Source organism: Lytechinus pictus, chromosome 3 (genome assembly GCF_037042905.1).
Source record: "Lytechinus pictus isolate F3 Inbred chromosome 3, Lp3.0, whole genome shotgun sequence".
Taxonomy (NCBI): Eukaryota; Metazoa; Echinodermata; class Echinoidea; order Temnopleuroida; family Toxopneustidae; genus Lytechinus; species Lytechinus pictus.
Genome location: NC_087247.1, coordinates 63,789,036 through 63,816,391, shown reverse-complemented (window position 1 = coordinate 63,816,391; position 27,356 = coordinate 63,789,036). Strand labels below are relative to the sequence as shown.

Here is a 27,356-nt window from a genome sequence, read left to right as displayed (position 1 = left end):
TCATGCAAATCGCTATTAAGCAATTATGCTAATCTATGGGTAATTAGTATGCGAAATCATACTTTACCCTCTAACTCCCTAAATAGATCTCCAAATTTTCTAATTTTGGGTATAAAAACTTTGTGGTGTTCTTAGCAAGTGTAAATTTAAAAAAATGCGATATCAGATGAATTTCTTATGTATTATATTGTTTTTTGCAATTTCTTATGTATTTCTTAGTTTTTTGGACCTTTTGTTTTTCATTGTTTTTTCAATGAAATTTGTTGGAGACTCTTCTGAGATCATAAACAGCATAAAATAAATAGCATAAAATAAATACATTTAGACCAGCAAAACTAAAATAAATATACATTTATGATTTTTGGTTGAAAACACAATTTGCATATTTACTTTTTACACGAAATCACGTTTTTGAGCAATTTTTGGTCCGACATGCACTTACATAATGTTGCACAATTTCGGAACCACGTACCTAGGGGACGCAAAACTGGTCTCAAAAGTTGCGCAAGACTTAAAAGTAAAAAGTCAGCAAGCGGCGCAGTCAAAAAAATTTGTGCTGCGAAAATATTGCGCGAATCGTTGGGGGGGGGGGGCCCTCCCGGCCTGGATAGGGTTAATAAGCACAAAAATACCAACACGAGAAAATAATATTCCAAACAAAATATTCAAAGTAGTCTGATACATTATAACAGTAATTGTGGAATTTGTTCTTTCTGTTTAATCAAATTATATTCAACTCACCAGAGTTTCCTCCATAGCCACCACCATTGCCATAGCTTCCCCCTGATCCACTGTAGCCGCCACCACTACCACCGCTGTATCCTCCTGTAAGAATGCAATTATTTTACTTAATTTACTTTGTGCCTCTTGTTTTTAAATAACTTCACATGCCTTCATCTGTAATATGCATATATTCAAGTGATACATCACAGTTCTTCTCTTCATGAATGTGAATTGATTCTTCAGACATGTAGTTCTCCTTTTGCCAATAATGAACAAATAACAAGTGGAGCGCCTCTGGCAGTCCCACCTGCATTACGCGATTCAATATAGCAGCAGTGCTTACTTTGAAAAGTACTACAAAATAATTAATCACAAAAACGCCATTCATATAATAATACTACGTTCAATTACCCTGTAAAATGACATTTTACCTTGATCGTGCGACCGAAGATTTGTCAGTGATACTTGATTACCCCTATGTCCACAATTCATAAACTATATCCACAAACTTTGAAAGGGGCAATTCCATAGGTTGGACATGAGCTCAATGTGTCTTTGTACATATAGCCCATCTGAACCGTAACGTGAGTAACCACTTTATCTGCACCCCTAGTAAAAACCATGTGTTCTTTATTTTTTTAATTATATACAAATTTGACTCCCTAATATACTTCTTTGAAATGGATATAATCAACTTTCATAAAAGCCTTGTATGAGGACACTTTTCACTTATGTCCACTTTTCATTTTATGCATGTCCAAATCATGTTACATGAGTAACTGACACATATCAAAGATTTGCCAGGAGTATAATGAAATTTCCCAAGTTTTGTTTTTATACAAAGGATAGTCAGACTGCGTACTATGTTGTGATAAAGAGATGTTTAGTTCCTATCAATAATAATGGAGTTACAGCTCAAGTATGAGTCAAGGTGTCCTCAAATGTAACTTTACCATGGAATAGCCCAAAGTTATGACAGCAATTTAATAATTACCTCCAACAGGGCCAAAGTTCATTGACCTTAACCCTAAATGGACTGGGCTATTTGAGATGTATTGAGGACAGGGGTTGTGGGGGGATGATGGCCTCCAATTCTGATCTTGGCCGCTGTTTGCGCAGGATGTTGAGTAATACTTGATTAACTTTATGTCAAAGTTTCATAAACTAGGTCCATATTCTTTCTAAGTTATGCTGCCATTTAAAAAACTTAACCTTCGATTAAGATTTAATGTTGACGCTGTCGCCGTCGGAAAAGTGTTACCTATAGTCTCACTCTACTATGCAGGTGAGACAAAAATTGTTTTTTTAAGTTCCGGACAATCTCAAACTTGGATGGCATGTAATGGGTCAAAATTAGTGCTGTAGTCAAGCGTTTTTTATCCGGTAAACAACCGTCCATGCCACTAACCGTTTTCAATTTGATGGCTTCGGATAAACAGAGATTTACTGTTAGCCAGGGATTACACATTTTTTGTGTAGCTACCTGTAATATTTCAAGTTTTTCTGACTTACAGGGATGGTCCAGGCTGAAAATATTTATATCTAAATAAATAGAGTAAAATTCACAGAGCAAAGTGATGAAAATTTCATTAAAAATCTGATAACAAATGACAAAGTTATTGAATTTTAAAGTTTATCAATATTTTGTGAAAACAGTTATATGCACATCGTCAAGAATATTCATTAGGTGGGCTGATGTCACATCCCCACTTTTCCTTTTTCTTGTGTTACTGGTATTACATGAAATCATGTTTCATTTTTCATATATGTGTAAATGTGTCTCCATTATGATGAAATAAGTTGCAGCAATAAATAACTGATGAAGTTAATCAGTTGTCAATTCAATTGTAGTTCTTGGTAGAACAATTTTGAATAAACCTTATTTGATATAATAAAATACAAAAGAACAATTGGGGATATGACATCATCAGCCCACCTAATGAATATTCATAAAGACATGTTTCAGCGGAACAATGCAAATCTTTAAAATTCAATAACTTTGTTGTTATCTGATTTTTATCAGATTTTCAGCATTTTGCTCTGTGAATTTTACTCTGATATATATCTAAATATTTCCAACCTGGACCATCCCTTTAATGGTCATTAGTAAACTCCAAGACTTCCGATGCTGTGACTTTACTAACGCAAATTTCTTAAACTACATCCACCGACCATTTATAAGCTCACCAAAAAATTGGTTCCTCAAATAACTCGTATATCGTGGCCCAGACACGTACTGTTCCCAAACGATACACTAGGATGTACATGCAACGCGCACTTGATTTGTTTACTGGCTCGCGATTGCCTGCCAACACAAAAATATGTACATTCCACAAAAAGTACCATAAGCAGAGATTTCGAAGCCAAACTGAAGATCAAGAATCGCCCACAGAGATCGCCTCATTTATCATTGATATCTCCTATCGGTACATTTAATTTTGATATGCAGCAAAAGTACTCTTTAATTTGAGATTTAAAAATGATCGATACCTTCAGCATGTATAAAAGTATGGTTCCACGAGAGAAAATGCGGTACTTGTGTATGGCATTTCGTCTTTGCAACTTATCACTGATAACTGAAATAGGCAACAATTACATAGTACCGTTACCACAGCACTAGAAAAAAGTTTGTTGACCGTTTTTACAGTATGTATGTTCGCTGGTGTCTTCAGCTATGTGTAGAAAACAAACAAGAAAAATCCAACAAGCGTAACGCTGAAAATTTTATCAAAGTTGGATGTAAAATAAGTTATGACATTTTAAAGTTTCGCTTCATTTCACAAAACATTTCAGTTGGTCCTTATTGTCAAATCTGTAAAAATTGAAATATTGTATAATTCAAACAATAAAAAACAAAAATAAATAGTGAGGGACATCGATTCTCTCATATGCATGAGACCAAATTGTAAATAAAACTATCTTGTGAAAAATAAGCGAAACTTCAAAATGTCATAACTTTCTTATTTTACATTCGATTTTGATGAAATTTTCAGCATTATGCTTGTCTGATTTTATCTATTGATTCAAATCAAATTTTTCTGAGGTGGACTTGACCTTTAACCCATATTAAACTGGGGGGGGGTCAATTTGCCCCCCTCAACAAATTTTGTAACTACGCCGTCGCACAAATTTTTTTGACTGTGCCGCTCACTGACTTTTTACTTTCAAGTCTAGCCCATCTTTTGAGACCAAATTTGCCACGCATTGTTTTGTAAGTGCATGTCAGACCCAAAATTGCTCAAAAACGTGATTCCGTGTAAAAAGTCAAGGCAAATTGTGTTTTTCAACAAAAAATAATGTATGATTATTTTTAGTTTTGTTCGTTTAAATGGATTTATTTTATGCTATTTATGATCGCAAAAGGGTCCTTGACAAAGTTCATCGGGAAAAACAATAAAAAACAAAGGTTTGAAAAAACAAAGAAATACATAAGAATTTAATAAAAAAACAATAAAATACATGAGAAATTAATTATATTTTTGCTATTTTTTTGTAGATATTTGTTAGAAATGTAATTGATACTCCCACCAAAAATTAGCATTCTACTAGCTTTAAAAATTGAGTTTAAGGCAAATACACAAAAAACCAAATTTATGGCAAATTTCATATGCTTATTGCATAATAAAAAATATTTTAAATTTTTTTACTATACACTCTTGTAGTTTAAATCCGGCTCTACGCTCTTGCAAATTTTCGCGGCGATTGCGCAATGAGCGGCCAAGATCTGAGGGGGGGGGGGGGGTCAATTTGACCCCCCCAGTATATACTGGTCCGAAATAGCCTAGTTAAGATAGGGTTAATATTACTATAATCATAACTAGAGATATCTTTAGAAGCCTCAATAAAATATAAAAATAAATGAAATTACCACGTACCTCCTCCACCACCATAACGACTGCCTCCATAGCCACCTTGATCTAAAAATATGAAATCAGGGCAAAAATAATATAATTAAAAACTGTTTAAATTAGAAGGTAACTCTTCCAGACATGTAACTAATAGGGGCAGAAGTTTTCTTTATCTAAAAGGCTAGGGGCATCCACACAATATTTTCGCAATTCGAAAAGTTATTGCAGTTTTGTTTTAACAAAATGGGAGGGGGGCGGATTGATAGAGGTTTAAAAACACTACCAATGTGTCAACAAGTGTCTGAATATTAATATGTAAAGTTGTGCTAATTCCTGGTGGGATTCATTTTCTTATTATTACTTATATGATCTATGAATTGAGTTATGAAATAAATGGAGGGGGGAAAAAGTTTACTTCACCAAGAAAAATTCCCTACTCTTCGAAGAGAGAGGTACTACATGCAAATGGTATGGCTCTTCCTTACAAGGGATGACGGCTTTACGTCTCCTATGAAAATTCAAGTAAAATGCCTTGCCCAATCGCATAATTGGAAATAACTAAGATTCTCATGAAAGGATCGATTTCTTTAAGAAACGTTACCATATTTGATTGTGAAACAACTTTGAACAAAGTTTTCAGGTCAAGAAAATTGTAACAAGTGGAGCGCCTCTGGCAGTCTTGTCTGCATTTCGCGATATACAATAGCAGCAGTGCTGACTTTGAAAATGACTATGGAATTATCATTCACAAAAAAACACTATTCATATGATAACGTACTATGTTCATTGACCCTAAATGAACTAGATCCATAAGCTTGCAAGGTTATGATGGCAATTCAACAAATACCCCCCAAAACGGCCAAAGTAAATTGACCTTGGTCATGTGACCTGAAACTCATGCAGGATGTTAATTCACTGGTACTTGATTACTTTTATGTCCAAGTTTCATGAACTAGATACATACACTTTCAGAGTTAAGACATTTAAAAAACTGAACCTTGGCTTAGATTTTGTTTTGATTCCCCCAACAGCACATTGACCCTAAGTGACCTTTGACCTTGGTCAAATGACCCTGAAATTCACAAAGGATGTTCAGTTATACTTGGTTGCTCTTATGTTTAAGTTTCATGAACCAGATTCATAAACTTTCAAAGTTATGATGGAAATCAACAAATACACCCAACATGGCCAAAGTTCATTGACCCTAAATGACCTTTGACCTTGGTCATGTGACCGGAGACTCAGGCAGGATGTTCAGTTATACTTGATAACCATTATGTCCATGTTTCATAATCTAGGCCCATATACTTTATAAGTTATGTTGACGCCAAAGCCAACGCCGTCGGAAAAGCAGCGCCTAGTCTCGCTCTGCTATGCAGGCGAGACAAAAATTAGTATGTGAGCAAATTCAATGCATTGAGAAGAATATGTTTCACTGTAAGCATACCTGCACTCCTCTGGCTGTTACCATGGCAAATACCCGGGGGCGGCGGGCAAATTCGCCCCAGAAATGCCTAAAGTCGCCCTCAAAATCACCCAAAATCATGCTTTCGAAGGCGACATAAAATCTGAATATTGCCCCCGAAATTATTGCCGAGTGATAACAACTCAACGACCCACTAGCGCCATATGCTCGAGCTCCGCTTACCATTTAAAAATCATCCAAAATCCACTCTCAAAATCATGAATAAGCCTTGAAAATAGCGAGGAGCGCAGTTTCAAATTACGAAGTTGCGTCTTTTTCTGTACCACGTATTTCCACACACACATGGTACCAGGTATGGAAAAAAAATCAACGCGACGGTCGGGAAACAGTTGCATATATAGGGGTCCATTATGACTACCACCATGTGCAATTTCTAATGCACATGTTTCCCCTACAGATATCACAATAATGTGATAAAATAATTTGAATTACACAGGAAATAAATCCCAGAGTCTAGTAACCTATCATGGGTGAGTTGTCATTCGGCTTTGCTTTTTTGAAACGGCCTATTAACATCCAAAATAACTTACCTTATTTATTAATTATAACTTAAAAGTCATTTGTTTTATTTTTCTCGGGGATGTGGTAAATATCAGACAATAAATCATCAAACAAAGCTCCATCTATTTTACAAGGCCGGCGGCAGGCGCAAGCATTGGCGCTTGTATTAGCTAGCCAGTCTGAGCTCTGTCTCTCTGCCAGAGCTCTGGGGGACAATTCCCTCAGTAAAGGCCTCAATGATGGTGATTTTCTGTTTCAGACAGAGTTTACATTTCAGGTACATTATTCAAAACTGCCAATAAAGTTTGATTTCTTCATTGTCATGTATATTTAAGTTCTTAATGAATACATTCTCACCAAATTTAGACTCCCCCATAGAGAAATGCAATTTTCATGGAGATCTGCGTTTTCAAAGAACTTCACGAAAAGTTAGGGTATGTGGGCCTTTATTACATGCAGGGCGCGACAAACCCGCTTGCCCGGGGCAAGTATAAATGACGTGCGGGCAAGCATTTCTCAAAGTCAATTGCCCGATCGGGAAAGTGGTTGTTTTGAAAATAAAAAAGATAAATTGCCATAAATTTTGATAAGTTTTTGATAAATTGCAATTATCGGCCAATTATCTCTCATACCATGTCATACCAGTAAAAAAAAACAGTGGAAACATGTCAAATCAGCGCCAATTTACCAACAATTTATCGCCAGCGGTCCCGTTCGATGGGGGGCTGCCATCTTACTTTCTTAACTACACTGTGCGCATGCGCTACTAATCAACGAAGAAGCTAGCTGGGGAAACCCCTCTCTCGCCCTCTTAGCGCATGCTCTAATACATTGGCGCTACAGTACATGTACGTACGTACACGAGCGATCGGGAGGCGGGAGCCAGCGCAGCCGACTCTCGAGCTAGATCGCGCTGAATGCATGCAAGCTTCGGATTGACTCGGCTTCAACTTCAAACCAAATAAACAATGAGTCGTCAGACTAAAATAGGCGACTTTTGTCGTCGCAATCGGCGACCAAAACAACTTGAACGAGAGTCAAGAAAAAGAAATGCCGAGGCCAGCGCCAGTACACTCAAGGGTTCATTACCATGCTGCCTGTGGGGAATCTACAGGTAGGACTATGGTATGCCTATGCTGTACACAGCACACAATTAAAAAAATCAAAATATCACTTTTGTGACCAAAAATACCAATTTCCATACAGTAGCAATTTATTTTTCATTAGTAACTTGGGGGTAATTTTTGTATTCACCAGAGCGCTCGAAAACTTGAATTTTGGGCATATTTTTGTATACGCCCTCTATTGGTGGAAAGTAATATGGCAAGACAATTGTAGTTTTTCAATCCCTATTTTTAATTAAGAAAAAATCATTTTAAAGAATAAAATTTACTTAAGAGCCAAGTTATACGATGAATAGCTGTAATGGAACCCGACAGTGTCAAAAAATCAAGCATTTGTCCAAAAGAAAAAGAAAAAATAAGCCAAACATTGCCAACCTTATATCACCACACAGGGAGGAGTAACAGAGAACAAGGTTATATCATAACCTTGTTCATAGAATGAGTGGCGCCAGTAAATCAAGTTCAGCCAGGACAGAAAATAATAATTAAGAGCAAAATTTTTTTTTTTTTTAATCTGGCAGTTTTTTCTATGGGGCAAGCAATGAAATTTTTTTTTGGAAAAGGCCTGTTACATGTACATGGGCGAGTACAGGGTATTGTACTGGAATAGACGGAGTAGAAATTAGTCATTAGATATTAAATTCATTTATATCCAAGTCCAACTCACAGTCAGGCCCACCCACACACACACACCCAAGATTCTAAGCATGAAAAAAATAACTTAAAAAATCATACAATATTAAACAAAAAGTAATAATTCATTAAGAAGTGAACAGGTATTCCTCAAAATACAAAAAAGAGCCCCCGAAATGCAAACAGCAGGGATGCCAGTGGCAAATGGTCCCAGGGCCTGAACTTTTTGGAAGGTAAATTATGTGCGCGAAGCGCGAAGTCCCATTCGGCCGGGGTCCAGCTCTAGGGTTCTAAATGGTCTCTGATGCAATCTGAGCCTATTTTAGGGATCATTTTCCCAAAAATTTAGCTCAAGTTTTGGGCATTTTTTTATGTTGCAGAGCCTCAACTTACAATTAATTCATGAAAAATATTTTATGTCTTGATGAAGTCTACAAGAACATAATTAAACAATACATCGTGCTTTACCAGCGACATCGATTTTGCGAAAATAATACGAGAGAAACGTTCCACTATTGTCTGTTCTCCAACCACTTCCACTGAAATTTGTTCTTGATTCCACTGTCTATTTGCTTAATGTTGGTTCCTCTTTCAACATCCATACTTGTTGAAAAATTGTGATTAAATCCACAATCGAAATGGAGAATCAGCTCAGAATAACAACGTGAATTGAATAGCATGCAGCCCATGCCACTTATCGCATTGGTATTACACTAGACTCAAATACAGTCGTTTTCTCAAAATTCAAAGTTACGTTCACAATCCATACACGTTATAATGTACGGCGATCAGTCAACACCAATCACATACATACAGTGCAGTCTAGCGTAATGCGACCATATACACACACACGCACAAAAAAACCTTGATTAAAACTAGCGTTTAACTGACCGGCTCGTACGAGTCTAATTCCATTATATCACAGGATTTTTCTTGCACAATAGCTTAGGTACATATAACGGCCCTACGGAGCATAGACTTCTCATTGAACGGCCTGCTTTCGTAGACAGTTCTGTCCGGCCTGAGAAAACTCGACCAGCCGGAACTTAAGGTCGGAAAAATGAAAAAGGCGGAATTCCGGCTACAGCCGGAACTCTGGCATCCCTGAAAAAGTAGCCCCCGAAAGGTAGAAATGGAGCCCCCGGAAAAAAAAAAATTTTCCCTGATGTGAGCCAAATTTAATGAAAATTGGTTGAAAACTAATGAAGTCGTACAAACCGCAAGATTTTTTACCTAATTTGGGGCATATAATATTTTGTTACCATGGCAACTCAATTTCCGACACAAACAAAATTTGTGTCTCGGACATCTTTACCTCGAACCAATGCATGAGCAAAATTTCATGAGAATTGATTGAAAATTGATGAAGAAATTCAAACTGCAAGGTTTTCACTATGTATGTCATTATCATGGCAACATGATTTCTGTCACACACACAGATTATATACGTCCTGGAGGGTGTTTCATAAAGCTGTTCGTAAGATAAGAGCGACTTTAAGAACGACTGGTGATTCTTTCTTTTGGTAAATGGCATACACCATTGGCGATGGCTTCGCGCGTAAGAAAGATTCACCAGTCGTTCTTAAATTCGCTCTTAACTTACAAACAGCTTTATGAAACACCCACCTGCACATCTTTATCTCAAGTCCAATGTGTGTGCCAAATTTCATGAGAATTGGTTAAAAACTGAGGAAGTAGTTCGAACTACAAGATTTTTACCTTATTTTTGCCATAATATACAGTAGTTACCAGGCATGGGTCCAGGGGGGGGGGGGGGGGGGGGGCGAGCCGGCCCTGCCCCCCCTTTTTTTTTTGGCAACCCCCCCAAAATGTCCTTTTAACTTGAGAAAAACTCTGAGAAACAGAAAGAAAAGTACGAAGGAGGTATTATACCCATGTTTAATTTATAGCCTCGTAACGGCCGGCCCGATCCCCACAGGCCTATTCGCAATGGCACCGCATTCTGTTGGTTCACATGTAGGCAAACCACGCTACCGCAACTGCGCGCATCACGACATCCTCCTGCACTCCATTAACGGGCGACTAGTTCTGCATAGGATTACCATATGCGCACAAGGAGGCTGTTAAACAAACAATATTTTAAAAATGCTTAAAATGTCCGGTTTTCAGGCCTTATTATCAACAGATTTCGAGCTGTCATTAGATTGATAAATAAGGTAATAATTTCATGAATTTCTAATAATGAAATTGTACCCTTTTTCAGAATGGAATATCGATATCGACAAGTTTCATTTCACCCTCTTTTTTTTCTTTCTTCCTCCGTTTTTGTTGGAGATCAAAACAAATTATCACCCATCATCATTTTCTTCTTCCTCTGATTATGTCGGAGATCAAAACAAATCATCATCTTCCTCCGCTTGCGTCAGAGATCAAAACAAATCATCATCTTCCTCCGCTTGCGTCAGAGATGAAAACAAATCATAATTTTCTTCTCCTTTATCTTCTTTTCCTTCCACCGCTTTTGTCCGAGATCAAAACAAATCATCAGCCCATTTTGACGACAAACATGAGGACTTCACTCGGAGCTTGTTTATTCACAGGAATAGCACTCCGCTGCAATGCATGTCGCCACGCATTTTCCCACTCGTCAAAAATCAGAGACCGAGTTCAGAAAAATTTTGTTTAATTTACCGCAGGCTCAGTTATACAAGCTTCAGAAGATTCAGAATGCAGCTGCTCGCATTGTCACTTTGTCAAGTAAACGCTTTCATATCACTCCCATTTTGTATTCCCTGCACTGGCTCCTTAAAGATTTTGTTGCTTGCTTTTCATAGTATTCTTGGATCAGCACCACAATACAGTTTTTCATTTATCAATTACTACAGACCAAGCAGGTTTTTGCGCTCATCCACCTCTGGCTTCCTTGTTATTCCAAAAGTTTCAAAAACTTGGGGGGAAAGATCATTTGCTTTTGCATGCCCCACTATGTAGAATAGCATTCCTGAAGACATAAAAAAATGTACCTCTGTCGAAACTTTCAAAAATCTTTTAAAAACTTTTTTTATCTAACTCTTAGCTTTTTATGCGCCTTGAGCACTCTACAGAGTGGTTTTGGCGCTCTATAAGTCACATTATTTATTAAAAAAGGGGAAAATCGGATTGGATATTGCCATAAAAATAGGTTACATTAGTTATATACCTATCCTGTTTATGATTAAATAAAGTGCTTAAAATGTCAAATTTTTTAGGTCAAAATGTAAAAAAATTTCAGCTCGCGCTTCGTGCTTGCATTGTTTGATTGTTGAAATATGTATCGCTTTCATGGGTAATACAGTCCTTAACCCTAAGAAGACCGGGGGGGGGGGCTGATTCAGCCCCCCCCTCGACATTTTTCAGGATAAATCCGCCGCACGAAATTTTTTGACCTCGTCACTCGCTGACTTTTTACTTTCAAGTCTCGCGCAACTTTAGAGACCAGAATTGTGACCCCAGGTACGCGGTTCCGAAATTACGCAACATTTCATAAGTGCATGCAGACCCAAAATTGCTCAAAAACGTGAATTTGTGTACAAATCCAATGCAAATAGTGTTTTTAGCCAAAATTCATAAAATGAATTCCTTTTACTGCTTACAATCAATTAATTTTATCTTGTCTATGGTCAAAATAAAGTCTCCGACAATTTCCATTGAAAAACAATAAAAACGAAAAGTCGAAAAACAAAGAAATACATAAGAAAATAAATGTGATGTTAACATTTAAAAAAAAAAAATTTAATCAGATGTCTATTAGGAGTATGTGAAACAAAAATCAGCATTTTAAGGGCATTATTTTGTTAATTAGAGCAAACTTTTGATTTTACGCATAAATTAACATAATTAATGAGCAATGAGATTTTTCGCAGAATTTGATATTATAGTTTTGTAGATAATGCCATGGGTAATGTGCGTGTCATATTTTGTCGCGATCGACGGCCGAGATCATAAGGGAGGCTGAATCAGCCCCCCCCCCCCCCGTCTTCTTAGGCGTCGAAATAGCCCAGTCTATTTAGGGTTAAGGTCTGTTTTCCATCAGGCTAGAACTTATATCAAAAATTTCTGCTTGGGGTTCGCGCTCGCACTAATTATTTAGTTATCACAATCATTGCTCAGAATGTTCGATTTTCAGAACAAAATACATGAAATTTCCTATAAAATAGCTTGCGCTTTGCGCTCGTACTATTCAATTAGGGCTTATATGAGACTTATTCATTTATGTTTCTTTAGAATAAAGCTAAGTAGTGTCTGTTAGGAATAACCTGTTAGGAAAGAAACAAATAAAAATCAACTTTAAGAGGTCGATCGGGGAAAATATGGGTAATTTTTTCGCTCCCCCCCCCCATTTGCGAAAGCTGGATCCGCCCCTGATTACCATGGCAATACAATTTCCGACACAAATACGAAAAATGTGTCTTGCACATCTTTACCCTCACATCAATATGTGTGCCAAGCAATATTGAAATTACTTATTTCAGGGAGCCACTTAGAACAAATTTTGAGAGCCATTTTCAGTTTTCAAGAGCCATTCTTTTTTTCATGATTCAGCGCATGGTTTTCATCAGTTTGTCCTGCTTGTTTGCAAATTCATTTAATGTTTAACATTGTTTATTTAATTGCTTTTTATTTTTTCTTCATTGTTATTGTTAAATGATTATCAATTTCATTGTTCATTTAATGTTTGTTTGTATCTCATGAGGATGTTCTAACCCTAACTTTTACAATTTTTTCCATCAAATTGAATAGGATAGGTTTATCAAATTTGAACAGAATTTGTACTAAAAGGAATCCTTTTCATAGCTTTTAATTCATTTGATAAAAACTTACTTGAAAATTACTTTATGAAATATTGAATGCATTGCAGCCTGACAGCAAATATCAACATGCAAACTAATTCACAAGCTAAGCAACGCCTTCGCTAGTGCAGCAACTGAGCGCAGCAAAGTTCACCGTCAATCACCACCTCAACACAGGCGGGTACGAAACTGAATTAGCGCCAATACTTGTATCAGGCACTGACTGTTACCAAAAATCCCAGCTGAAAATCATAATTTCGCCCTTCAAATCGCAAGATTCGTGCCATATTTCCAGAGCACCCGGTGGCTTTGTTCAGATTTAAGTAGTGGGGTTGCCGAAAAATATGCTAAAATGAAAAAATCTGATTTTGTTCCGTTCCGAGTTCATGAGCTTATTTTCTCGCCAATTAAGGATGGTATCTTCAAAATGCAATAAAAAAGCAAATTTTTCACTATCGAAGTTACAGCAAGACCCTGGTGCCACGCAGCATTTTAAAAATTAGATTCCTGGGATATCTTAGTTTGATTTTAAAAAGTCCACTCAGTTACACATCCGAAACCGACGATGCATGTAAATTAAAACTGCAGCTGCGCAGGCCTGGCCTCTATGCACGTGTGGATGGAGACTGGACGGGTGCGAACAATAGCGATTTTCGTGTTGAGAGTACTTGGTAGTTTTAGGCAGTTGCGAGAGCGATCCCAAAGCACACGAGAGCGGAATCGCTCTTCGCTCCCGTCTAATTTCATTGCTGGTGCCAAATTTCATGAGAATTGGTTAAAAACTGAGGAAGTAGTTCAATGCACAAGATTGCAACGGACAGACCGCCCACCTGACCGTACACCGATTCCAATACACCCCATTCAAACTTTGCGGGGGTACAATAATACAGCTTTGTAAGGCTGTAAAGACATACTTTATAGATCAAATTAATCAAACCAAGGTTGAATGACTTGTTCTTCAAAAATTTTAAAAACAAATCAGATGAATAATTATTTGTAAAAGGGCAATTACCTCCTCCTCCACTCCTATATCCACCACGTCCACCACGTCCGCCAAAGTCTAATGGATGGTAAACAAAGGTTGAATAAGAATCTATGAGCATGCGCTTCACCAAAAGATAAATATAACACTGTTATACAATCAATAACAAGTGGAGCGCCTCTGGCTGTCTCACCTGCACCACGCAATTCAATATAGCAGCAGTGCTGACTCTGAAAACTTACTACAAAATAACTAATTAAAAAAAACACCATTCATATAATAAAATACTACGTTCATTGACAATGACATTTGACCTTGATCATGCAACCCAAGACTTGTCAGTGATACTTGATTACTCTTATGTCTAAGTTTTATGAACTAGACCAATGAACTTTCAAAGTCGTGATAGTAATTCAACAAATACCCCCACCATGACCAAAGTTCATTGCCCTTACATGACCTTTGACCTTGATGTGACCTGATATTTGCACAGGATGTTTAGTGATACTTGATTCCTCTTATGTCAAATTTTATGAACTAGACCTTTAAACTTTCAAAGTTATGATGGTAATACAACAAATACCCCTAACTTGGCCAAAGTTCTGAACTGTTCATTGACCTTACATTACCTTTGACCTTGGTAATGTGACCTGAAACTCAGGCAGAATGTTTAGTATTACTTGATTAAGCTTATGTCCAAGTTTAATGAACTAGGTCCATATACTTTCTAAGTTATGATGTCATTTAAAAAACTTAACCTTCGGTTAAGATTTGGTGTTGACGCCGCCGTCGCTGTCGGAAAAGCAGCGCCTATAGTCTCACTCTGCCATGCAGGTGAGACAAAAACCAATAGATATTACCTGTACAATCTAATAATTCACTCATTTTCTACTGATTCTTAAAGAAACTAGAACTGTAACTTGTAACTGTGATTAATACCCGACGTACGTCATTACCATGGCAACAGTTTCCAACACATGGAAAAATATGTCTTGCCTATTTTTACCGCAAGAACAATGTGTGAGCTAAAGATCATGAGAATTGGTTAAAAACTGATGAAGTAGTTAAAACCGCAATATTTTTGCATAATTTTTACATATATGTTACCATGGCAACACGATTACTGACATGGAAAAATGTCCTGCACATCTTCACCTCAAGACCAATGTGTGATTCATGGGAATTGGTTGAAAACTAACTGTAGTACGAACCGCAAGATTTTTACCTAATTTTGGGCATATATTATGTTGTTACCTTGGAATTTGAGTTCCTTCTTGCATTAAATAACTTTGTGAATTGTACATCTTCTGTTAAAAGTTTTCATTTCTTTGCATCATTATAGTGACCATCTGATGTCCTCAGGGTGAAGTGAAACGCAGCCACCGGCCATCTTGACCCAGCGTGCCCTTACATTAGTTTGCGAAATAATTTGGTGAATTCAAGATGGGAAGTGGTTCACAAGATTCAGCTTAACCCTAAAATGGCCGGGGGGGGGGGGGGGTTGAATCAACCCCCCTCAACATTTTCTGCGATCATTCCGCCGCGCAAAATTTTTTGACCGCACCACTCTCAGAGCTTATACTTTTAAGTCTCGCGCATCTTTTGAGACCAAATTTACGACGCCCGGGTACGCGGTTCCGAAATTACGCAACATTTTGTAAGTGCATGTCAGACCAAAAATTGTTCCAAAACGTGATTTTGTGTACAAAGTCAATGCAAATTGAGTTTTCTCATCTTATTCATAAAGATATGATTATTTTTACTTTAAACAGCTGAAAGCAATTGATTTTAGCATAATTATGCTTCAAAAAGGTTGTGCAATAAATCTGGTGAAAAAACAAAGAAAAACAAAAGGTTGAAAAACAAAGAAATACATAAGAAATTCATAAAACAATAAAATACATAAGAAATTGATTTTCAAACCAAAGTTTTTTCAATTGCCATTATTAAGAATGCTACAAAGAATATTTTAACCAAAAATTAGCATTCTAGGAGCTTTATTTAGTGAATTAGAGCAAAAAGTATGATTTATGCATAAATTAGCATAATTAATTCATATAAAATAAAATCTCATTATTTTGGAAAATATTACCATACAGCCTTGTAGATAACATCGCACACTACCAGCGTGCAAATTTTTGCGGCGCTCGCGCGATCGGCGGCCGAGATCTCAGGGGGGGGGGGGGGGGGGGGGGTTGAATCAGTCCCCCCGGCCACAGAACAGCCAAAAAAGCCCGGCCTAGTTAGGGTTGGTTAATAAAGTGTTTGATATTTACCTCTGCCTCCTCTACCCCCTCTACCCCCACCTCCTTGGCGGTCTTTGTTCTGAGCCTTCTTCACTTCTAGATTTCGCCCATTCAAACTAAAATTCTGCATGACTGAAGTGAAAGAGAAAATATTGAGTCAAATCCGTTGTCAATCATTGATATAGTGCATTTCTAAACAAGTTAATATTTTAGAATGATGTGAAAACTTGCGCATAAATTAGGAGCTCTATGGATGAAAGTGGACGTAAATCGTGAAAAAAAAACACTTATAAGATAGAACGTAATTAAAAGAAAAATGTTGGAGTTGTCTTATCCTCAACTCCAACCAGGCACCAACTTCACTTGATTTTCTAAAAAAAAAAGAAATTGTCAAGTGGAAGCTTCATCCGTGCCACATCCTGGAGAAGCTCCCACTGTTTATTTTGCGTGCAGAAGCGGCCCATGCATCAAAACGGTTCGAGCTACGTCCTGACTAAATCCAGTAGATGTGCACAACTTGTTGTACCTTCATTTATTTGCACGTAGTGCCAACTGAGTGTGAGTGGTGGCCGCATATAGGTTGCGTAGTAGTATTTATGGACAGTTGTTGCCACATTCTTTCTGTGTGCGCTACGTCAATGCCATGTCGATGGGAGTTGTAGGGTCTTACTGTGCCATTACTACGCTCTGTTTAGACGGCGTTCCTGCAATGAGGACCTTGGACATGTTCAAAGCCGACGTGGTGGAAAATGGGTCCCGGAGATCATGCACACTACGCTACGTCTATAATGGTTCTCTCAACGCTCTCAGTACGCTGCAGCAGTTCCAACTGCGTCACAGCAATTTGTCTTTGACACAGCGAGAACTGCATACATTGAGTTGGTGGAATGGGGGTATCAGTTGGCACTACGTCCAAATAGATGAGGTACAAGTCACGTTATGTAATGGATCAAGTCACGTTATGTAATGGATGTAGTCACTACGGTAGTGGGAACAGTTTCAACGCAGCATGGACCACTTTTGCGCGTGGAATAAACTTAGTGGAAACACCACGCACGCAACATAAACTTCAAAATGATGTGGCACAGACTTGATGTGGCACGGACTTATGTGATGTCCATCATTGAAAATTGAAACGAAATACGTTTCACATCAAGCTCTAAATTCATATTAATGATTATCATTTGCAAATTATTGTTAAATATTACAATGTTCTATGGTCATATTAATATTGTTCATGAAAGCAAGGTTTATTTTACGTTGATCACGTCAATTTTCTGGTTTGATTAAAGCATAGTACTGCGCATGCACGATCGATGCCGATGACTTCCATTCATGAATTCATCGTGTATAAATTATCTCGGCACAAGCAGACGAGCAAGACTCGAACTATGATGGAAATAAACTTCAAATTAATGGTGAATAGGCATCATAACTACACAATCGGTTTCAATTTGTGGGGAATATAAATCAAGAAAGTAGTAGTCAAGTTGGACATTACTGTTTATTTTGATGATTGTGTCAACGAAACGGCCGGCAGACATATATATTTTTTTCGATGCACCGATTTTGCAAAATCTGCACCGGCGCTCAATGACATTAATCGAACAGCCGATTTTAAAATCGATTCGACTCAGGCTTAGAAAATTGGAATACAGGCACTATGTAGAGGAACAGTGATTTTCCGTTTAAAAAAATTGCCTTTTCCATTTCAGAAAATCTTAAATTCCGTTTCAGCATGTCAAAAAACGGAAATTCTGTTTCCCTATTACGTTGTTGGAACAGTGGAAGAGACAAATTTTGACCAGCGCGAGTGTTGTGATATTACTATTCAATGGGTAAACAGAATTGTCAATTTTTAATGTACACAAAGTCTATGGCGAAACAGAATTTCAGTTTTGTGACATGCTGAAACGGAATTTAAGATTTTCTGAAACGGAATTTAAGATTTTCTGAAACGGAAAAGGCAATCTTTTAAACGGAAAATCACTGTCCCTATAAATAGGCAATCATACTCATGCATATTAATGAGTAAGTTCACATGTTCATGAAGTAGCAATCATTTTAAAAGAAAATTTGAAAATATACAAATATTTCTGTCTTTAAAAAAAATAAAGATGTAACAAGTGCGCAAGTAAAGGTTGGTCCTGAGACCCCTTTCCACATTCTTGATCCAATAATATATATTGACGAACAAACTATTGCACTGTCTACATTTTGTGCTTTCACTAACCATAACAGGGGCCCGTTGCATAAAACTTTTGCCATAATAAAACTCTGGTAAATAAACAAAAACTCTGGCAAACAAAATTATGCCATTGAAAATTACACATTAAAAAACTCTGGCAGAAATTTTGCCAGAGTTTTTTATGGCAAAAGTTTTATGCAACTGGTCCCAGAAGTGCTATATTATTTCTACATAAACTTGCAATACCCCACTTTAATCATGTCAAAATTTAAGCTTTTCAGTACTCACCAAGGACATAGCCAAACTTTGACAGACAGACAGTCAATCTCAGACCTCATTAGCAGGCAAAGTTTTGGCTCGATTGGATCGCATAGCACATGACTAAACCGAGAACATGTGCTTAGATTTGGGCGATCTTTTGATCTTGACAGATGTTTTTCATGTTCAAGAAGTTGAAAACTTCGGACTGGAAAAGCATTCTTGCTTGCCGCAAAATTCCAGAGAATTTTATTCTCGTGGAGAAAAAAATTTCTGGAATTTGCCCGGTGGGACTTTTAGGTTGCCCGCCGGTAGTTTTGGTTGACAATGGCACCCGGGCAACCACTAATTTGGAGCCCTGATTAACACTTGTCATGGAGGAACAGATGACAGATGCTATTTGAGTCATTTAGTCCCTCCATCATCTCTAGTGCGCGAGTCGAAAATCAATCTAAACAGAACCTTTCCAAAATTAACATCAGTTCCTTACAATGATTTCAACAAAAAAAAAAGTAGGGAAAAAAACTTACTGATGAGTTTATCAACTGAATCTGAGTCTTCAAATGTGACAAAGCCAAATACCCGCCTCTTTCCTTCTGTGGAAGGTGGAATGAATACATCTATAACATTTCCATATTCAGCGAAGTATGCCTGAAGTTCCTCTTTTGTTGTCCCTGGAGCAAGTCCCCCAACAAATGCCTTATTGGTTGACTCTTTACTGCCTCCTTCCTGTGTAAATTAAAAGAATATATAGAACTGCCATCGTTTAATTGGATGTGGTTTGAGTAAAGCTGAGTAAAAAGTAAACGATTGCTGAAGGTCTTACCATTTTGTATGATCAAAACGTGCATTATGCCTCAAATGGCCTTTTTCCCTTTTTTTTATCACTTGTGATACCAATAAATGTCAGTTTCACTTGATATTATTCTTTATGTACATGTAACAGGGTGCTACATAAGCACTTTCCCGATTGCCTGGGGCAAGTAAGTGTCAGAGTCAGGCAAGTACTTTGAAGTACAAGACCAAAAACTACTTGCCCAAATAGGGAAAGCAAAATTCTCACAGAATGATCAAACTTGGGGTTGATATATGATATTGACCCTAATTTTGGTCATGGCAGGTAGATCAGTTAATGTCAAAAGAGAGAAAAGGGTAAATGGTTAATAAAACTGCACAGCTTTCTTTTGAAGAGGTAAAACTTTTTTTAAAGGATTTTTTCGGGCAAGTGAAATAGATTTTTGGGCAAGTGTATTCAAACTATTTGAAAATGTACTTCTAAAAAGTTATGTAGCACCCTATATAATGAAAAAATATCAAATCATATCAAAGTTAATTGATATGAAATGACCTTTGACCTCAAGCCAGAAACCTGAAATTGCACTCTCCTTGTTTTTAATACCGGTTATAACAATATCAATTTAAGATACATGTAACAATTACTGATAATTTCAAAATCATGAAAATTTAGAATTCTTACCTTCAGTTAATTCTCTCTCATGATTCAATGTGTGAGATTATCACTGCAGCAAGTTTATTTTATTATAATATAAAGGAGATATATCACACACACATGTATGAAAATTCAAATGCTTTTAAAGGGTTACTCTGGGCTGAAGATATTTACATAGGATTAGGAATAAAAAGAGCAAAACGCTGAAAATTTGATCAAAATCGGATAACAAATACCGGTAACAAAGTTAGTGAATTTTAAAGATTTGCATTTTTCTGGTGAAACAGTTCTACGCATGTCTTCATAAATATTCATTAGGTGGGCTGATGTCACATTTATCTTATTATATAAAATCACAATTGCTTCATTTTTTCATAAATATGTAAATGATGTGTCTCCTTCATGGTGAAATAAGTTGCAGCAATAAATAATGCACTTAATCAGTTGTCAATCCAATTGTTTTAGTTTTTGGTAGAAATTTTTTTAATAAACCTAATTTCATATAATAAAATACCGGTACAGAAGAACAAGTGGGGATATGACATCATCAGCCCACCTAATGAATATTCATGAAGACATGCCTAGAACTTTCACCAGAATAATGTAAATCTTTAAAATTCAATAACTTCGTTATTTGTTATCCGATTTTGATCAAATTTTCAGCATATTTCGTAGTGAATTTTTACTCTATTTATTGAGATATAAATATTGTCAGTCTGGACCATCCCTCTAAAGGACTAGTCCACCCAAACAAAAAGTTGATTTAAATAAAAAGAATCCAACAAGCATAACACTGAAAATTTCATCAAAATCGGATGTAAAAAAAGAAAGTTATGACATTTCTAAGTTCGCTTATTTCACAAAACAGTTATATGCACATCCCGGTTGGTATGCAAATGAGGGAACTGATGACATCACTATTTCTTTTGTATTTTATTATATGAAATATGAAAAAATATTCTAATTTTCTCCTCATTGTCCTTTGAAACAAAGTTTTATTTCTCCTTGAACATGTGGAATTACCAATAACATGTTATGGTTCAGTCAAGTTGGTCCTTATTTTCAATTCTGTAAAAATTGAAATATTGTATAATTCAAACAATAAAAAACAAAAGAAATAGTGAGGGATATCACGGATTCTCTCATTTGCATGTGACTAAACTAAATTGTGCACATGTAACTATTTTGTGAAAAATAAGCGAACATGTCATAACTTTCTTATTTAACATCCGATTTTGATAAAATTTTCAACATTGTGATCGTCTGATTTTTCTCTATTAACTCAAATCAACATTTTTCTGAGGTGGACTTGTTTGATCAATCAATGTTGAAAAATTGTGGAGCTTCCTAACATACAAAAATAAATTACATTTCATATTCTAAACACTAAGTACTTGTCTCACCTCTTTAGGTAAAGCACGCTTTGCATCAATCTCCCTTTCATCCAGAACATGACTTCCCTTCTCCTTCTTAGCTTTAATAACGGCATCCACAGATGTAGATGTGGCAAAAGTGACAAATCCAAATCCTCTGGGTTTTCTGTCACCATCTTTGCTGTATTGTAAAGAAAAAAATCAAATTCAATGCTTTAAAAGGGAGATTCACCCTAACAAAAAGATGGTTTTATTGATTTTAAGCAGATAATACAGAAAAATTAAGGTCTGATCAAATGATGAAAATCCATCATACAGTCCGACCTCTCTTATCCGGACACGTTGGGACCAGCACCAATCCGGATAAGGGATTTATCGGGATCAGGGAGACCCAATATATAAAACACACAGCTGCTGCCTGCGCCTCCCCAAGTAACGGCGGTAGCTACACGTTATCTATTGTAGTGGGCGTACAGACAATATTCACTGCAGTGTCAATGCAAATTATTTGCGGTATTTATACGGAAAAAGAATCGATCGATGGCCAAAACTGTTGGATAATTTACCTGCTAAAATGATTGAGGTATACATCGAGCATACCTTGAAAGAAAAAGAATGACTTGATGAAACTAAGTTTTACAATTAGATCATCGCAGTGTCAGCCATTGTTATACTGACTGTAGGCTCAAACATGATAGATGGCGCTGTCCGTATTGAGGCCTAGCGATAGCGTTGGCAAGCGAGACGTGTTGTTTTCCCAGGAAACAAAAAGAGAACATGATGCAGGCCTCTACAGATTTTTTTTTCGTCACTTGCCCTAAATTTGCTTGCCCGATAGAAAAACTGCTTGCCCAATGTGTAATATAATTTTATTATGACGGCAGTACTATTATTTTTTAAGGTCATACAAAATAACAATTGAGAATCATAGTATAAAAGAACACACATTTAAAAGTTTACTCAGCAACGTAGGCCTGAGTCGTTACATTTATTTTGAAAAAACTTTTCGCATTTATAAATGGGCGTTTAAGGTTTAAAAAAAAACCTTAACTAAAAGTTGCTAAAATTTCATATTTTGCATCTTTAAATCCATGGAATGTTTATCTGTTTTCAACTTTTGATTTAGTTGGAAACTATAAAGAAAGCCAGTGAAAAATATTCAGCTCTTTTATTGACTCTGAGAAAGATCGTTTTATGATGTTAAAATAAAACAAGTGGAACGCCTCTGGCAGTCTCGCCTGCATTAAGCGATTTAATATAGCAGCAGTGCTAACTTTGAAAACTACTATAAAATAATCATTCACAAAAACACCATTCATATGACATAATACCACGTTCATTGACCATAAATGACATTTGAACGGTGACTTAAGACTTGCCAACTACACCCATGTCCACATTTCATTCACTCTATCCATAAACTTTCAAAGTTATGATGGCAATTCAACAATTACCCCAACATGGCCTAAGTTTATTGACCTTAACTGACCTTTGACCTTGGTTTTGTGACCTGAAACTCACAGGGGATGTTCAGTGATACTTGATTACTCTTATATCCCAAGTTTCATGAACTAGATCCGTAAATTTTCGAAGTTATGATGGTAATTCAACAAATACCCCCAACTTGGCCAAAATTCATTGACGCTAATTAGTCAAAAATTTGAGTTAAGACGGTTTGGCTTAATTAAGTAGGGGAAAGCAAAACCACACACCCACATCCAAGATTCTAAGCATGAAAAAAATAACTTTAAAAAATCATACAATATTAAACAATAAGTAATAATTCATTAATAAGTGAACAGGTATTCCTCAAAATACAAAAAAGTAGCATTTGAAAAGAGCCCCCGAAATGCAAAAAGTAGCCCCCGAAATGTAGAAATGGAGCCCCCAAAATTTTACAAAAAATTGAACATGGAGCCCCCGAAAAAAAAAAAAAAAAATTTCCCTGGTCAAAACGCCTTGAGAAGGAACTGACCAGTCAAAATCAACTCGTGCACGTGGCATTAGGTCATGGAACGGCATGGAGAACTAATATGATCTTCATTGCAGGCTACGGAAGGAAGGTGGTAAAACAAGGCAGAAGGTGTTGGCTTTCAAGCGACTGACTACTATTAGCAAGGGATAAAGTGGTATCCAAGCACATTTAAAAATTACCTTCCGGCGAGATCTTTGTATTTGTAATAAATTTTAACTTACTTTTCTCAATCAATCTTGGCTGTCATTTTTTCATCTCTCAAAGATAAGAGATATTTAAGTATAGGATCACTAATTACCTCCTAGTGAGCTCTTTTAACCATTCTTCTACAAGAGTAACCTCTTGTTAAATGCTGATTTGCGGAAGTCTTTCCAAGGGCATTTGTAGATATCATACAGGGTCTTAAAAGAGATTCAGGGGCCCCCTTGGAAAATAGATAGCTAGACTTTTATTTATATGATACAAATGTCGATCAATACAAAAGTAATCAGAAGGTCTATTTTCATTCAATGATAAGTGCCTAACTAAATAGTAATAACAAACATTAAGAACCCTTTGCTATAAAAGACACCAAATAATTTAATCAGTGGTCGATCTTTTTCATGTTTAGGATAATCCATAATAATTATGATTTCTAAATGGAGAAAGATTGGTTTGAAGGTGAGTTTTTTTTTCAACGTGCAACAACTATTATTATGCCAATAATATGGAACCCATAGACATCATCTATATCAGGAATCATCTATCATTTATTAGTACCTCTATGATTTACACACATCAATATGGCATTTAGCCATTGGTTGCTACAGAAATCATGTTACTTAGCAACTGACACTTCGCATGGTCGGGTATACATGGTATAATAGTTCCTGGGATGTTGTGATGGATGTATTATTGCTTGAATAGAAAAGATGTGGTTTATAGAAATTATAATCATGAAAAACATACCCTATAAAATTGGTTACTGATGAACAAAAAATTACCTAGCAACCATTGCTATGGTGTTTCTTGGGTCTACCCATGAGAATATTAATCACATCGAAAATCTATGGGTCAGATTTAATTTCTGAGCTATTCTGAGAAAGTTATAATGATCTGAACTATGATAAATAATTCGCTGCTATGGAAAAAGGTCCCTTAGCAATTGTTACTATGGATAAATGGATCAAAACTGTTGTGATACAAATGAACATGCTTTAGATTAAAATTCATGTGACATATCACTTGTCAAAATGTTACTCAAGCCCAATAATACTCAGTTACTAAGGTAAATATGTTACCTAGCAACCGTTGCTATATTTGGGTAACTCAAGTTGGCACCCCCTGCTAAAAATGTTTAGAATAACTTACTCTCCCTTTGTGCCAATTTTCATTCTTTTACCATTTTCTGAACATTTTTTCACCAATCACCTAGACTATAAGGGGAGGCCAGATAAGACGTTGGACTGTATAATGAATTTTCAAAGTCTTGATTTGTGACTTGACAGATGAGCAGCTCCTCCAGTTATGTGACATAATTTTTACAATGTAATTTTTTTACAAAAACAAGTGGAATGCCTCTGGCAGTTTCGCCTGCATTACACGATTCAATAGAGCAGCAGTGCTGATTTTGAAAAACAGCTATTGAATAATTATTCACAAAAGAAAACATTCATAACAAGAGTGTCGCTAAGGCGAGCACATAATACGCCCATCTGTAATGCGGAAAATTGAGTTATTGGTCAGGCGACTTAACCTTTGACCTTCTGACTTGATATCAATACGCTTCCTGGGATCTATGCTAGTATCATACACACCAAATTATGAGCCTAGGTCAAGTTAAACTAAAGTTATCGCATTTACAAGGACTGAAGGGTAAGATGAAAACGTGTCAGTGCGACCTTGACATTTGACCTCAAAATCAAAAGGCTTCCTGGGATCCATGCTAGTATCATACACACCAAATTATATGAGATAATTATAGAAGATAACCATGTGGGATGTACACAAAATCAACAGAAATCAGGTCAAATATGTGGAATGTGATTACATTAAAACAGTAGTCAAAATTTGCTTGTTTGTTATGTCAAAACAGTAGAGTACATTTTAATTAAGGCACTTGCCGGCTTAAAACGAAACTTGAATTTCAATTTCATTTTATTTTCCCAGTGTGTTTGTCCCATTGAAGACACCGTTAGAAAAAAAATTGCATCGACATCCCAAAAATCGCCAAAATTCCAAAACACGAGTGATTTTGAACGCGCCCGCGACACGAGTGATTAGTATACAGTTAAACTGAAGTTATTGATAAGATATCGAGAGGATAAGTGATGTCATCAGCCTCATTTGCATACCAACCAGGATGTTTATAACTGTTATGTGAAATTAAGCGAAACTTCTTATATTACATCAAGCTTTGATGAAAACGTTTAGTGTCATGCTTGTTTTATTATTTTTTTATTCAAATCAACTTTTTATTGGGGTGGACTTGTCCTTTAACAATTTGAAAGTTTTTTAAGCTTGATTATTAAATAATTTGTACTAATTAAGCTTACTAAAGAGCAATATATCTGCATAAACGCACATCATGTAAAGAATGCATACTTACTGCTTCACCACAACACAGTCTGTGATTTTCCCATATTCTTGAAAATACGATTGAACAGATTCTTCTGTAGTGTTGAAACTTAATCCACCCAAAAACAACTTGCGTAATTGCTCATTGTCCTGAAATTAAAAAAAAGCATAAAAAACAAAGATAATTTCGTTCTTACATGTAGTCATGCAGGCATGTTAATTCGCCATAGGCAACCTTCAACTGTCAATGTAGCCTTAAAGTAATTCTTACCCAAGTTTTTATTCAAAATGAAAGCATCCACAAATCCTCTATGGCTCTAGATTATAAAAAACGCTTTTTTCCCCCTGAAGGAACTGCTTTAATTTCAGAGGAATTAGAGCTGTTATGGCCATGTGTTTTGATTTGGGCCCATTTCCGTTACAACTCAAATTTTCCTCCAAAATGGCACCGTTTCATACAATTGCATTTTATTCTTATGTTTGACAATGCTCATTCCACATGTTCAGGGAGGAATTAATCTTTTTTCACTTGACAATAAGGAGAAAAATATAATATTCCCTGTTTCATATAATAAAATACAAAAGAAATAGTGAGTGGATGACGTCATCAGTCTCCCCATTTGCATATGGGTCAGGATGTGCATTTTGTGAAATTAAGCAAAATTTTAAAATGTCATAACTTTCTTATTTTTACATCCGATTTTGATGAAATTGTCAGTGTTATGCTTGTTGGATTTTTCTCTTTTTATTTGAATCAACTTTTTGTTGGGGTGGACTTGTCCTTTAATTATAACTTAAAAATCATTTGTTTTATTTATATCTAGGGGATGTGGTAAATATCAGCCAATAAATCATCAAACAAAGCTCCATCTATCTTACAAGGCCGGCGGAAGGCTCATGCACGCAACGCATTGGTGCTTGTACTAGCTAGCCAGTCTGAGCTCTCTCCCTCTGCCATAGCTCTGGGGGACAATTCGCTCAGTAAAGGCCTCAATGATGGTGATTTTCTGTCTCCGACAGAGTTTACATTTCGGGTATATTATTCAAAACTGCCAATAAAATTTGATGATTTCTTCATTGTCATGTATATTTAAGTTATTATTAATACATTCTCACCGAATTTAGACTCCCCCATAGAGAAATGCAATTTTTGTGGAGATCTGCGTTTTCAAAGAACTTCAGGAAAAGTTAGGGTATGTGGGCCTTTGAATGACCGAGTACAG

General features: G+C 36.4%; 1 protein-coding gene across 1 annotated transcript in view; it reads right to left on the bottom strand.

Annotated features, from left to right (window-relative positions):
• Positions 1 to 26,289, bottom strand: part of LOC129256826 (heterogeneous nuclear ribonucleoproteins A2/B1-like) — a gene marked incomplete at its 5' end in the record, with an annotated part of 33,603 nt that extends 7,314 nt beyond the window's left edge. Inside the window, 7 exons of the mRNA XM_064096049.1 lie at positions 742 to 825; positions 4,599 to 4,640; positions 14,118 to 14,165; positions 16,364 to 16,465; positions 19,310 to 19,508; positions 21,633 to 21,783; positions 26,165 to 26,289. Of these exons, the coding sequence (XP_063952119.1) occupies positions 742 to 825; positions 4,599 to 4,640; positions 14,118 to 14,165; positions 16,364 to 16,465; positions 19,310 to 19,508; positions 21,633 to 21,783; positions 26,165 to 26,289 (751 nt within the window). The remainder of the gene's footprint in view (positions 1 to 741; positions 826 to 4,598; positions 4,641 to 14,117; positions 14,166 to 16,363; positions 16,466 to 19,309; positions 19,509 to 21,632; positions 21,784 to 26,164) is intronic.
• Positions 26,290 to 27,356: the final 1,067 nt, after the last annotated feature.